This window comes from Propithecus coquereli, unplaced genomic scaffold (assembly GCF_000956105.1).
Source record: "Propithecus coquereli isolate 6110/MARCELLA unplaced genomic scaffold, Pcoq_1.0 Scaffold421, whole genome shotgun sequence".
Taxonomy (NCBI): domain Eukaryota; kingdom Metazoa; phylum Chordata; class Mammalia; order Primates; family Indriidae; genus Propithecus; species Propithecus coquereli.
Genome location: NW_012149964.1, coordinates 1648317 through 1663496, shown reverse-complemented (window position 1 = coordinate 1663496; position 15180 = coordinate 1648317). Strand labels below are relative to the sequence as shown.

Genomic DNA, 15180 nt, shown 5'->3' with positions numbered 1-15180 from the left:
TAATACACTCTGAGGAAACAAACCTGGCAATCACATATTTATCTTTGGATTATCTTTTAATTCTCAATGTGGTGAGTCACATAGTAAAATAACATTGGAATACTAAGATGGCATATGAGGAAATAATGAAAAGGGAAAAAAAATTACTCAGATGAACCTAATTTCCTCTGAATCTTTTGTCAAATGTGACCTCGAATGCTGACCTGCTTTGAATGCAATTTTCTCAGGACAGTTGGTACTTTTTGTGGATAAAGCAGAGCTCCTCCTACATAAAAGAGAGGCTTTAGCTCTAAGGTCATTTAAAATCCAGTATGCTAAGAAGCTGTTCATTGAGGCAGACTTCAGTGGTATTATAGAAGAATTTGATTCCAACTGGATGCATTATTCACATAGAGTAAGTTTGGAACTTTAATTTGGAGGAGGAAGTTTGAGAACGAGAGGCAACTTGCTTTGAATAATTGTTTCACTTTCTCCACCTTTTCTTAATGGGCTCATGAATCTTTTTTATGGCAAAAATTGTTTGATTTGATATAAAAGTAATTCAGGGAAATACTGCATTTTTTTGCATGAAGCTAATGGGTGCTGGATCATCAGTATGGATAGCAATATTGCTTTAATTTTTATTGTTGTTTTCTTATTAGCCTTTATTTTCTGTAAAAATTACACCTCTTTTAAGCAAACCTGTTCCTTTGGGGATAGTAAGGAGAGTTGCATTTTAGAGTTAAGATATTCTCTGAGATTATTTTCGATATGATTTTTTTCTGTAAATGAGAATCCTCCACTTTGCAGCAACTTTTCTCTCTTAAGCTCAGAAATAACAACAGTGTTCCTCTAAAATGAATGATTTCATTTAACTCTAGATGATGTTCTGATTTAATTTATTGAACATGCATTTCTTCTCTACCTCTGTTTCATTTGTTCATATATTATGGTTACATATAGGGGCATTCAAACTAAAATTCCAATTGTCACTGCTTTTCCTCTGAAATGCACTAGCATCTTATACCTCTAATGCTTGTTTTCCTCTGAAAGAATACACAGTTAACACTTAGCTGCACCTTTACAAACTGCACTCACTTTGCATGCTTCTGGATTAGTTTTCTTCTTTTAATATGGAAGAAGGTACATAAAAGCAGAACATGACCACCAAGGACTTACCAGCTATTTATTTTTATTTTTAGTTTTTAGAGATGGGGTCTCGCTATGTTGCCCAGGCTGGACTCAAACTCCTGGGCTCAAGCAATCCTCCTGCCTTAGCACCCTGAGTACATGAAACTACAGGCCTATGCCACTGTGCCTGGCTTTTCCAGCCATTTTTGATTGAAATTTTATTAAATTATGGAATGTTTTAGAGAGTTCGAGGCTCAAGTAAATTGCATAGATCTGTTGTTATAATTGTTATGATTATTTTAAGTGGCGAGAGTACTAAATTAAGGAACGAGAGATCTGGTTTCCAGTTCTAAATCGCTCCTGTATAGCTGTGCAACCTTGGGATGGACGTCCCATTCCTCCCTACTTAGTTTCTTCATCTCTGAAATGACCAGATGTCCTGACTGCTAATGTTATGAAAGGCAATAAAGGCAACAATGTTGGAAATAATTATTTAAATGCTATGATAAAACAAAGGAGTGGCAGAATACCTATTGGATTGTTTTTATTTTTTCAATGCTAAGATTTTATCCATAAATGAAAAGCTGCTTTCAGGGCATTTTTTAAAAATCAGAGAAATATATCACCCGTATTTTGCTACAAGTTGGAGAAGTCAGTGTAGGGGGTTTGTTTTTTCCTTTTGAAATATTTTTCAGTATTGTCAAGGAATTGATAGGAGGTGGCTGCTAGATATCAGAGAAGCAGAAGGCAGCTAACATTGAGTTATTATGCCCACTGTGCCACAGACATTTTGCATTTCACTATTCCATGCTGCTTCTGTGGTCACTCTGAGACAATGCTGAGAAGATAAGCTCTTTGGAATGATGTCTTCCATTTTGTCGGTGGGGTCAAGACTTAACGCTGAGGAGATGGATAACATACGGGGTCACATAGAACAGGCTGGTAGGTGCCTGCGTGGTGGGATGTGGGAGGCAGTTGACGGGTGCCTGCCTATAAATATTATCTTCATTAGAGTATCACAGTTGCTTTACCTGAGATTTTACCAGTAAAGTCTTTACTTTGGATGTTGAACAGTTTTTTGTTTGCTTATTTGTTTGTTTTGTTTTTCTTTGCCAGGGGGGAGGTTGATAGGGGACTTTCAAATGCACGTACCCTCAGGAAGGTGCACGTACCCTCAGGAAGGTTCACGTATGAAATGTTTTATTGCCTGATACCTTAGCAGACAGTGTAGGATAGGAGAAAGAGCTTAGATTTTGGAGTGAGGCAAACCTGAGATTGAATTCTGATTCTACCATTTACTAGCTGTTTAACTTGCACATGATACTTAATCTCTCAGAGGTTCTCTTTCCACTTGAGTAAAACAGATAATAAGGCATATATATAGGCCCTTAGTATAATAACCATAATGTATTGAACATATACTATGGGTAGGTATGGTAGAGTGGGAAGAGCACTGGAATGGAAGATGTGGTGTTCTGCCATGGTTTTCATTCATTCAAATACATAAATATTTCTTGAGCTTCTACTCTGTGTCATGCACTGTGCTAGGCACTCTAGGCACTGGGGATGCAGCAATGAACGATTGGAAGTCCAAGCTTTCTTATATTTTAAATTCTAGTTTGGTGCTAACCTAACTACATCTGTATCCTGGTCATGTAGAGAGGGATGAATGTTCTCCATGTTTTAGAGATGGAAATCTTTAAGGGTTAAATGATACAATAGTGAGCGAAATAAATATGATCCCTGACCTTATCTATCTGATTATAAGATTGTAATGGAGCAGAAATTAATCAGATAATCTCACAAACTAATAGAAGATTAAAACTGTGATAAATCTAAAGGAAAGGTAGTCAGTGCTCCGAAACCATGTAACAGGGGCCTCACTTCAGCTTCTTTGAGCAGGTGACATCTGAGCTGCAATCTGAAGAATGAAATGGTGCTAAGCAGGTCATCCTTCTACATGTCCTTACTCAGACTCTTCTGGATTTCCATTGGCTCTCTTACATCCTCTTTGGTGGCTATTGCAAATTTTTTTCTCTCTTTTTAAACCTCCTCCCCAACTACTAGGCATTTATTCTCAGGAGGTGGGCTTGCCTCCTATTTCGCATAGAAAATAAAAACTATCAGTTCTGCCTTAACCTCATCCACCTGCCTTCCCGGATCATACACACACGTTGATTTGCATCTTCACCCATGCTTTTGTCCTCACAGGAAAAACTAGCCATCCGTCAGTCCAAATTCAGTCTCTCCAGCTGTGATTTAGATCCCATGCCATTCTCTTTTTTTCTCAGGGATCCCTTTTTGTAATTACCCCTTTCTCTTCAGTATTTTTAACGTCTTCCTCTTTCTGAGTTCTTTTCTCAGCAAAAATAAACAAATAAATAAATAAGAGACACTTTTCTTATACCCTTCCTTGTATAACCAAGTCCTGTATAACCTATACAAGCAAGCTTCAATAAAAAGCAGTCTGCATTTATATTAATAACTACCCTTACCAAGGTCACCAACTACTTTTTATTTCCACATGCAACAGACACATTTCAATTCTTGTCCTATTATCTCCCATGTCTCCCCCAACCATAGTTTTTTTTAGTGTGTGAGGCATATTGCTTTTCAATATTTTCTCTTTGAAATCTTCTGCTTCATTACTTTCCATGATACCACTTTCTCCTTTCCTTTCTCCTACTTTTCTGGTCACTCTTCAGTCTCATTTTTGAGCTACTCAATTGCAAATGCTACCTGCAAATTCAACTGCCCTAATATCTTTACGATCACTCCAGTTCTCTTCTCTGTTTTCAACTGGTCACTAAGGCACGTCTATTTTACCTTCTTACTAATAAACGTTATGTGTTCCATATTTTTTAAGGCATTATTATTATCATAGTATGGATCATCATTATCTCTATCCTGAACTATTGTAAAAGTCTCCTAACTTCTTGCTTCTGTCTCCCTTCTTGCCATCCCCCCTCAGATCTGCTCTCCTGAAGGTGGCAGAGGCCATATTCCTAAAGTTTGTAGGTGTTAAACTGAGCTGTCTATTAGGCATAACCCTAAGGTTGAAATAGCCTTCAGTACCAACTTATAACCCTCAGGATTAGGCCCAAAGTCTTTTAACATGGATCAGAAGCCATGACTATGTACATCTAGTCAAAACAAACTACTTGTTTGTTCTCCTTGTCTATTAGTATGGGAAAGCTTAGGTAGTACTTCCTTTAAGGACTCTCACCTGACCATTACTCCCACTACCAGATTGAATACCTGTCCTCTGTGTTTCTAAGTGCACTTGCCACTTTCCTGGAACTTACCACATTTTATTATAACTGGTGTTGGTATGAATCTAGTCCAAAGATGGGTATCCAAGAAATTTCACATTTTAAAATGTTCTTTAAGCTATGCTGTATTCAACATTCTGCCAGGAAAGTAAGATATGCAATTTTAGTCAATACTTGAACTTCCTGCTGGGTTATGCAAATATTTTGAAGCCTTAGGCAACACCAAAATACAAATACTCCCCAACTTATGATGGAGTTATGTCCCAAAAAACCCATTGTAAGTTGAAAATATCATAAGTTGAAAATGCATTGAACATACCTAACCTATTGAACATCACACTGTAGCCTCGCCTACCTTGAATGTGCTCAGAACTCTTACATTAGCCTACAGTTGGGCAAAATCATTTAACACAAAGTTTATTTTATAATAAATTGTTGAATATCTTATGTACTACATATCACTAGCTCAGGAAAAGATCAAAATTCAAAGTACTTTGAAATTCTGATGGTTTTGCACTGTCATAAATCCAAAAATTGTAAGTTGAACCATTGTAAGTTGGGGACCACCTGTACTGGGGAGGCTTTTTGGTCATTGATAATTATTCTTATGTCAACTCCCTGATATATTCTCTGATATACCATTTTGTCTCAACCTGGAATAGTCCTTTCATGTTTGTTGCTGCTGCTCCTATGCTGTGTTTGAGAAACTGGATCATTGCTGATATTAGGTCCCGTGTGTCTCGGGCCCAGCATACTCACTGAAACTTTTCTGAGCTTTTGCTCCCTTTTTGGGCTGCTGCCATCAACTGTTAGGCTGTTCCCTGTTTTCCCTACCACCACTAACCTCTACTAGAGCTCTGAGTTCTTTTTGTCTAAATATATGTCCCTTTGTCTCCTCTTAATACCCTAAAAAGAATTATATCTGTTCTCTTGAGACCCTCATTGGCATTCCCAAGCATAATCTTTCCCATGAGCTTGTGTTTTGGGAAAACAGAAGACAGGAAGGTAAATGTCTGTGAACAAGTTCTTTTTTTGGTCCTGGCAGCAGGGAAGGAGGAATCCCCTTGGGTAAGGAAGAATAAAATGGTCTGGCTAGCTTTTTGAAATGGGAGGGAATAGAGAAAACACTTACAGCAAAACACACATGATTATCTCAAAATAATGTTGCCATATACTTTTCTGTTGGGAAGACTGTCCTCTTCGCTAAACGGTGATGTCGTTGAAAATGCAAGGGGGTTTTCAGTCTAGGTCCAGTTGCTCATCACATAAAGATCCAATTATTGAGACAACGAGAATTGCCCAGGAAGAAAGGAATTTTTAATATGACAGATGTCTTTTTGGGAGAATGAGAGAAGCTGACTCAAATCCATCTCTCCTGGGAGATCCTGGGCTTTTAAAGGAGGGGCCATGTGCCTTGGGACAGGTTGTGGTGTATGTCACAAGGGGCTACATGTATTCGGGGCAGGTCGTAGGGGATGGTAAATGTTGGCGTCAGGAAGTCTGCCCAGGGGCCTTCATAATCTTAACTCCTTTGTCTTGCAGAAAATCCTCCATTTCTGGGAAACAACTAAAAAATCAAGTAGTTAGTTAATGGAGAGGATTATATTGGGGTCATTGAAATTTGTTCAATGGGGGACTGGTTACCGTGAGTGCCTTTTAAAATATTGCAGAATTTTATTCCCTAATATTTCAGTGGAGAGTACAGAGGAGACTCACAATCCAATTTGGGGTGGGGAGCGTAGAAGGTTATATAGAGAATGAGGGGTCTGACTATATAAGTGTATATTTCTTTGATTACTTAGAAATTTGGGGTTAAAAGGATATGAACTATTAAAGTATTTTGATACATATTTTAAGTATTCCTCTAATTAGTTATAGGCTACAGGTTCTGCTTAAATAATAAAGTGATTTATTTTACTCTCACATGACTGTCTGGGGATTGCTAATCCAGCCAGGGCTGTATGAAGTGCATACAGCTTTACTGTATGAGATCAATAGGAGCCTTAGGTTACTCTGAACTTGTTTTGCCATGCTCATTCTTTCCCTCTATCTTAACTTGGTTTATTCCTTCACTTTGTTGAGGTTCTTAATGTCACTTTACTAGAGAGACATTCCCTGACCACCCTATCTAAAATGAATCCCCATCATTCTCTTTCATGTTATCCTGCTTTATTTGTCTTTATACAACGTATAATTATCTGATAGGTTTATTGTCTGTCTCCCACACCAGAAGTGAGGGTAGATACTTTGTCTTGTTCCATGCTGTGTCCCCAGGACCTATAAGAGAGCCTGGCATGTAGTAGGTTCCCCAAAATAATTTTTGAATAATGAATACATGATAGAAATATTTAATTGTTTTTGTCAATATTCTTTTCCATAACTGATGGCATTATATATAATATGATACCATATTTCTATTTGTTTATAGTCTATGCCTTATGTGCATGAAAGGGCATACTGGTAAGATAACCCTGAAGGAATATAAAACTTACTATTGTATATTTTGCGTTCTATTTTTAATGAGTATTGAGAGTGTAGGGTACACCCTATTACTTACTTCCGAAGTGGTTTTGTTACTGAAAATTTGGCACTTGTCCCTTAGGCCCCATGAGAAAAATGAGGACAAGTGGTTTGAGGAGAAGGAAAGGGAGGTTTATTAATTTGCTGGTAAATGAGGAATATGGCAGATTTGGGTCTTAAGGTATCACAGTCTTCTCTATAAGCAGAAAAACAGAGCTTTTAAAGGAGAGGGGGTTCCAGCTTCAGGCAATTGCTATTTAACTATAGCTGATGGTCCTGATTGACCCCATCTCCAGCAAAGACAATCTCAGGCCATCTCCCGCAGAACAAAAGCACTCCCCTGCACCTCTGATTGCTGGCCTTGGGCAAGGGTGTAAGTTTTAATTCTTTGAAAAAGAGTGGGAGGAGTTTTAAAGAGACAACTTGTAAAGCATTTTATAGGCTTTTATAGGTGGTTCCCTCTGTTACAGTTTCATGATGTTAATGTTTTAGGTACACACTGTCTATTTGCAAACAAGTATTTGGGAGCATCTGGGAGTATGGAGAAGAGTGTTGAACAGAGATTGCTTTGTTAGTTCCAGAGTAGTGGTGCCTTTCAAGACAGTGCATTGCTTTTCAGATGGGACTTCATTTGAATTGAATGTAAGGTATATTTAATGATAACAATTTGACCTGTTTTGAGAAATATTTCCTAACTGATGACCTAGGAGGACTTTTTTAAGGGTTATAAAGAACTTTTTCTAATGGATTATTTTTTAAAGGCATGTTGGTGGTTTGTTTGATGGGATTATAAACTAATAAAACTGATCTGCTCAGATTAGGGGCAAATTCTGAAATGTGTAAAGTGCTTCATGAATTAAAACTATAAACCTGGATGTTGCTATGGTAGCTCAAAACTAAGTTCTCTAGCTTTGATAGTGCTTCAGGAAACTTGTTGTTACTGAAAGCTTGCCACTTGTCCCTGAGGCCACATCAGAAGAATGAGGACAAGTGATTTGAGGAGAAGGAAAGAGAGATTTATTAATTTGCCAGGAAATGAGGAAATGGCAGACTCCTGTCTTAAAGTTGTAATTCCTCATCATAAGCAGAAATACAGAGCTTTTAAAGGGAGATTTCCAGCTTCAGGCAATTGCTGTTTCATCCCATCTCCTGCAAAGACAATCTTGTGACCTCCATCCAGACCACCACCCAGCAGTTCCCCTGAGCCATCTCCTGTAGCACAAAGGACATTCCCCTGCCCCTCTGGACCACTGGCCTGAGGCAGGGATGTAGGTTTTAGTTCTCAAAAAGGGTGAGAAGGTTTTAAAGAGACAGAAAACATTTTTACCCACTTTTTCAGGCCATTCCCTTTTTTACATATTCCCCACTGTCAATTTTTACACTTCCGTATCTATGGGAAGAGCTCTTGTCACTCTGTATTTTGTTTATGGTTAGGAATTGATACTTTAAGACAGGAGTCTGCCATTTTCCTCATTTGCTGACAAGTTAATAAATCTCTCTATCCTTCACCTCAAACCACTTGTCCTCATTCTTCTGATGCAGCCTTGGGTACAAGTGTTGAGCTTTTGGTCACATTATTAGCTGAATGAACTCAGGATGTAATACAGGAAACCATCTAAAAAAGAATTATGGGATAGGGTGATTATCTATGCTTTTACAAGATTTATAGATTTATTAAACATACTTTATAAATATTAATAAACAATGTTAGTATGTAATCTTAGCAAGGATGCAAATATAATCATGTTATATATAGCTGTATTTTAAAGTGATATTTGTTAAAAAGAAATCCTACCTGTATTTCATTTGCATACAATGATTTTCATCATTCAGCATATGCCTAAGTTTTCTGTGTATTTTTGTAGGAAATGACTTACACCACTTGACTAGTGGTGAACATGATGCATCGGTCTGTTTCAAAGCCCATTTGTGTTTGAAAATACAGGAAGTCATCTTCATTCTTTATAAGCTACTCTACTGCAGGACATGTTAGTCGTTAGTTATTGTCTAAATTAGATTTGACTCACCATCAGATCATAGGCTGATTGTACTATCATTGGGCCATGAATAGTGGTGAGCAGGATGCATCTATCTGATTCAAAGCCCATTTGTGTTTGAGAATACACAAAATCATCTTCAGCTTTCTTTATAGGCTACTCCACTGCAGGGCATGTTATTTGCTAGTTATTATCTAAATTAGATTTGACTCACCACCAGGTCATAGGCTGATTGTACTGCTATCAGGTCATGTATTAATCTCAGCATGTTGTCAGGCCTCAAGACCTGGCAGGTTGCAGAGGTTCTGATTACAATGCTGAGTCATGACCATACTCCAGAAGCCATGAATAGACATTTGTACATGTTGGATGGTCTTCTTGAAATAAGATTAGTTATCCAGGAAGCCAGTGCTCTTGAGTCACGTCCTGAAATCATAGATGGATATATGGCAGATTAACCATTGAAATTGAGCATGATATCCTAGGGATAACTCATATTAGAGGAAATTAAGCTTCACAGAATGAGATTACTTGAAAGACACTATTATATATTAAAAGGAGCATGGTCTTTAGAATCAGATTTAAGCATCTTTTATTGTTTAAGTTGTATGACCTTGAGGAACTTACTTAACCTTTCTAAGCTTCAAATAATTCTTTGGTAATATTGGGATAATAATAATAGTAGCCACCAATGTTTATAAGACTTAAATGCACTAATCCATGTCAAGCATTTGGCACAGAGTTTAATGCCTAGTAAGGACTAAATAAACTACAATCCCTATCATTATTCTTTACTAAGGTTACCAGGTCTTTTAGCCCAGGTCTCCTAGTCAATTCCTTCTCATGTAAGACCATATCAATTTATCATTTCACTTGTAAACAACATTTAAGTCCACTTTTCTATTTTCTCTTCTCAGGTTCTACTTCTCTATTTTTCCTTTCTCTTTCTCCCAATCCCTGTTCTACATGCTTTGGATGATATTTTTAATACCTTAAACAATGTGAATGGAAAGTATCACATTTTATAACTTTTTTTTAACCTAAAGGCAACAGAAATTACATGTCCATTGTTTTTTTAATGTGGCTTTTTTTAGAAGCCACTTTAATTACATTGCAAAATCCCATTCATCATTTTCTAATAAATAATTATTTGTCTTAGAAAATTAGTCACTGCCTTTGCAAATCAAATAAAACCAAAAACCTATGGTCATTTCAAATACTTTGGAAGAACTTTTTTTTTTTTTTTTGCCAACATAGAGAAGGAATGTTTCAAAAAAACCATATTATTCATTATTAGCCTTGTAATGTTTTTCTGTCTCTTGCTTCTTTTTCCTTTCCTTTCGGTATGGATTGTATCAGCTAGGGGAACTTGTGCTACTCACATCACCTCTAAGCACCAGTTTTACTGCTTGTAAATATGTAATACCAACCTTATAGACTTATAGATTTATTTTAAAAATTCAACAAATTATTTATAAACTATAAAAAGCTAAACAAATGAAAGAAATTATTGTTTAAGACAAAGATGAGTAAAGGCAGTATAATGAATCAACAAAGGTGATGGAAATTGGAAATTAATAATAAGTGCCTACTTATCAACTATGGACTGTTCTATTTTGTTGAATTAGTAGGGGCAAATGTGTGGGTTAAGGTAAGTTATATTCAAGTGTTGCTTAATTGCAAGGTCCTCAGAAGCAAACCCCTCTCAAGTGTATAGAGTAATTTACTATTCATATAGTACTTTCACATACATTATCTCATTTAATCCCCAAGGCACCCCTGCCAGGCTTGCATCATTACCTCCATTTTCTAGATGCAAATTGAGATATAATTTGCCTCTAAACACAGTGCTTGAGGCAGAAGTGAAACCCTGATTGATATTTATACCATTGAGCCTTTTATTATAACAAACTCTTCATCTATATATCTGTTACTTTATCTAAAGAATAAATTAGTCCTGTCAGCTTTTGCCATACCTTGTTGTAACTCTAAATTTACTTTAGATGGCTTTTGGACCCACCCATAACCTCACTTATCTCGTGACTTATAGAATCTATGTCCTGGCCCTCTGGCTGTTTTAGGAACACCTATTTAATTTTTTTGGTATGCTTGATTATCAGACAGGAAGGAAAGTATTAGAGATTCTAACTAATGTTTCTAAAGTGGAGAGGAGAAAAAAAATAGGGCCTGTGATAACTGTCCATGTTAATCCATTTCTTGAGAAACCATGTTTTTGGTAAGTACCTGGAATTTCTCCAAAAATGCAAGGATTGCAGCCAATTCTTGGATTGAGGGTATTATGTTGCATGATTTTAAAGAGGTGAAGAAGTGAGGTTGAAAAAGGAAATTGCTTTATGTTTGGCATTCCCAAGAAGATTCTGAGTGGGAAACTGTCTCAGCAATAGTGTTGTGTGAAACTGTTTGGGTAGAAACAGGAAGCTGCCCCCCATATTGACATCAGGCGTGGAAAATGTCTCCTATAGGGCTTGCCATGGAAGGCTCTAGTACTAGATTGTCTAGATTCAAATACAAGCTTCACCATTTATGGCCTTTGTGACTTGAAGGTAATTGTTTAATTTCTCTATGTCTCAGCTTTTAGTGTTTAAAAAGTTGGTCTCATAGAAGTAGAGAGCAGAATAGAGGTTACCAAAGACTGGGGAGGGTAGAAGAGAGGGGGGATGGTGAGAGGTTGGTCAGTGGGTACAAAGTTACAGTTAGGAGGAGTAAGTTTTGGTGTTCTCTTGCACAGTAGGGTGACTGTAGCTAATGTATATTTCAAAAAAAGCTAGAAGAGAGGAATTTGAATATTGTTACCACAAAGAACTGAAAAATGTTTGAGATGATAGATATGCTAATTACCCTGATTTGATCATTATATAATGTGTCCATGTATGAAAATATCGCACAGTAGCCCATAAATATGTAAAATTATTATGCATTGATTAAAAATTAAAGTAAATTTTAAAAGAAAATTTTAAAAATAAAATGAGACTAAAAATAGTATATACATACAAAGTTGACTGTGAGGATTATATGAGATAATGCATGTAAAGTGCTTAGCACAGGGCAGTGCTTGGGTTGCTGTGTATGCTGAATAAATGGTAGAAGCTTTTATTATTATAATAGATACTATGACTGTTGCCACTTGCACCTTTTATCTTACACAAGATTTAGCTGGAATATTATCTGGCCAAGAAAAAGATGCTCACTTAATGTTTATTGAATTATTACTCTGCCAGAAATGTCATGATGATAAAACTTTGTGGTGGGTTTGATGGTTTGGGTGGTGACAATAGGTTGAGGAAAGTTGAGGGGAAGGAGGTGCAGAAAAGACTCCTTATGACAAGAAAATTTGTTAGTTAGTGGAAAGGGTTCAAGAGACCTGTTTTTCAGTCCTAGCTTTGTCACCAATAAGTTGTGTTAGTTTGGACAACTTATCTTCCTCGTTGGCTGTTATTTCCTCATTTTTAAAAATAAGGAGCTAAGACCAGATAAGTGGTTGTTAACCGTGGTCTGGGGGTGTGGAGTGTATCAGAAACGTTTTCAAATCTTGTATGTCTGCATTTCCTACTCCAATCTTCCCTTTGTCTTCAGGTCCCCCTCCTCCTCACAAAAAACTCAGGTGTTTCTGGTAACCATATACTATATAAAGCCCCTCATTGCACTAGTGACAATCCTGTTACCCAGAAGCTGAGGAAAGAATTATATTCATGTACATTTGGGTAAGACAGTCTAGGATGGACTCTAGGTATGATTCAGGAACTCCCTTTGTGGATTTACCCATAAGTGATTCTAAAAGCTAGCTTCCCATTTCCTACCTTTGCTTAGATGTGTTGGGCTGATTCACAAAATGCTATTTGATAGCCTGAGTCAGATTTCAGTAGCCTATAAATGGAATAGAAGCAAATGATTTTTAACTCTTTACTTAGCATTTATGTTGTACATAACACAGGGCTATAAAATTTTAATGAACACATTGATAAGGAAGAGAGAACTTAGAGTTTATCCGAGAGCATTTTAAGGGAAGCCTTAGTCCTTATAGGTAAATTGGAAGGATTTCTCTTTGTCAGATCTATTGCCTTGAGCCCAACAGTAACCAGTGTATTCATCTTAATCTATGAGAGTAGCTCTATGGAAGATCTTAATCTTCTGGTGACTAAATCTATCTAGTACTTACAGATGTGTTAGTGGGCAGCCATGGGCTGGTGAGTAAAGAAGGAAGAATTGAGGAGAAAGAGAAATTTGTTGGACCTTAGTAAGAGAAATGGCATCCTCTTATGAAAAGTCATAAAAATGAGGCATAGAATTTACAAAATAGCCTGGTGTTGATTGAGCTTGGTTAGCTAATTGAAGAAAGACTTAAACACTTGGGTCCCACAGGAAAAGCTTTTATAATCCTGGGTCACGCGTGGTGAACCCAGCATAGTAGGGGGGAAGTGTGCAGGACTGGGAATTGTGAGATCTCTGTCCTACTTCCAGCTCTGTTACTAACTTGCTGTGTAATCTTGGGCAAGTCTGAGTTTTACTTCCCAATATATAAAGGAAAATTTGACTAGCATGGTCTCCAATATACATGCTGGCTCCAAAAATTCTATTTCAAGATTCTATTATGTAATAATTGAAGCTTACCAGCATTAGAACATTACAGATGGACCAGGTAGGATGAAGGAGGTAGGCTGGGGAGAGAGGATCTGTCCTCATGAATTAATCTATGCAGAAGAAAAGAAAGGCAGCCCTGAATGTTGGGATAAGTGACCTTAAATCCTTAACTTTCTGGGAAATTGTTGGTTCCAGAATATAGATTTGAAGAGAAGTGTGTGGAACTGGGAATAGTGGTTTTTCTTTAAAAGTGAAGTGTTTTTTGATTGAGTAAGTATGTGGAGGCATGAATCCTTTCAATTTTGATCGTAAGACCAATATTCTTTAAGAATTAAAAATGATTAAATTGTATTTTGTAGGAGTAAAATGTTGTTATAGTCTTAAGAAAGAGGTGAGAAGCTCATATTTGCATTTTAGAAAGGTCCCTGTTGCTATATGTGGTGTGGAAAATGGATCAGAGGCAGGAAAGACTGGATAAGGAGATCTCTGATGATAAGATCTTCAATTTAGGGAGTGGTGGTGTTAATGGAGAGATTGGATGGGAGAGGGAGGAGTTAAGAAAGACTCTCAGGTTTCTGGTTTGGGCAACTGGGAGGATGATGATGCCGTTTACTAATACAGGAAACACAGGAAAAGTGGAACAGAAATGAGAGTAGAAGATGATGATTTAATATTTATCAAAAATGGAACAAAATTCTGAGCTATCTCAGGCTTTGATGTAGGTTTTGAGTTTTCTCAGTAGTCAAATAACTTTAAAATACTTTTTTCTCAGAAAAGAGTATTTGTTGTGTTTTCTTTGTTGCCAGGGGAGAGAATTGCTATGGAGACTAATGATGTCATAACTCCCCCTGTGCGCCAATAAGAACACTCTGGTGGGTCTGACTCAGTGTTCATAAGTTGAAGTCACCACAACCTGGTCATAGCGTGTAGGAAAGTGTGTGTATGATGGGGACTGTGGCGGAGTTAAAGGGTTTTTGTTTTGCTTTGGTTTTACTTTTGTAAGAAGGATGAGACTAGAATCCTTTCTTTCTAATTATATTGGTTCCTAACTTGATGAATTCTATTTCTGTGGTCCAAGGGGCTACGGTTTTCCCAACTCTTGATAGAAAACACACAGAGAACTCTTAAAAGTGTTTAAAATTGCATTTAGTTTGATTATTTGATGTAAGATGAAGTTAAAGTGTTATATTTTTCCTTCATAGATAGGACATATCAAGGTATTAAATACTGGAGAAATGGCTTTCAATTGTTTGGATATCAGATGCCTATGTATCTTTCTTATATACACAGCATTTGGCTATGCTTTGTCTTCGGACACCGAGATAAAAGGTAAATGGATTTTAATGGAGTAGTTTTAAAATTGGGGAAATTGTCTTTTTAACCTACCTTATGGAAGTGTGTAACTAGTAGATGGATTATTAATGGAAATATTTCAGTAAGCTCATGTACAAAAGATACATTCTTATTAGTCAGTTTCATGTATAAGGTAAGTGATGATGACAAACATTTTACAGGATAAAAGCCAAATTAAAAGACACTTTTGGGCCGAGTGCGGTGGCTCATGCCTGTAATCCTAGCTCTCTGGGAGGCCGAGGTGGGCGGATCGTTTGAGCTCAGGAGTTCGAAACCAGCCTGAGCAAGAGCGAGACCCCCCGTCTCTACTAAAAATAGAAAGAAATTAA

At 37.1% G+C, this 15180-nt stretch overlaps 1 protein-coding gene across 1 annotated transcript in view; it reads left to right on the top strand.

The window, feature by feature from the left end:
• The first annotated feature begins 340 nt into the window (after positions 1 to 340).
• IL13RA2 (interleukin 13 receptor, alpha 2) overlaps positions 341 to 15180 on the top strand; it is a 23460-nt gene continuing 8620 nt past the window's right edge. The window contains exons 1-2 of the mRNA XM_012653517.1: positions 341 to 394; positions 14701 to 14827. Coding sequence (XP_012508971.1) covers positions 377 to 394; positions 14701 to 14827 — 145 coding nt within the window. The 5' untranslated portion in view covers positions 341 to 376. The remainder of the gene's footprint in view (positions 395 to 14700; positions 14828 to 15180) is intronic.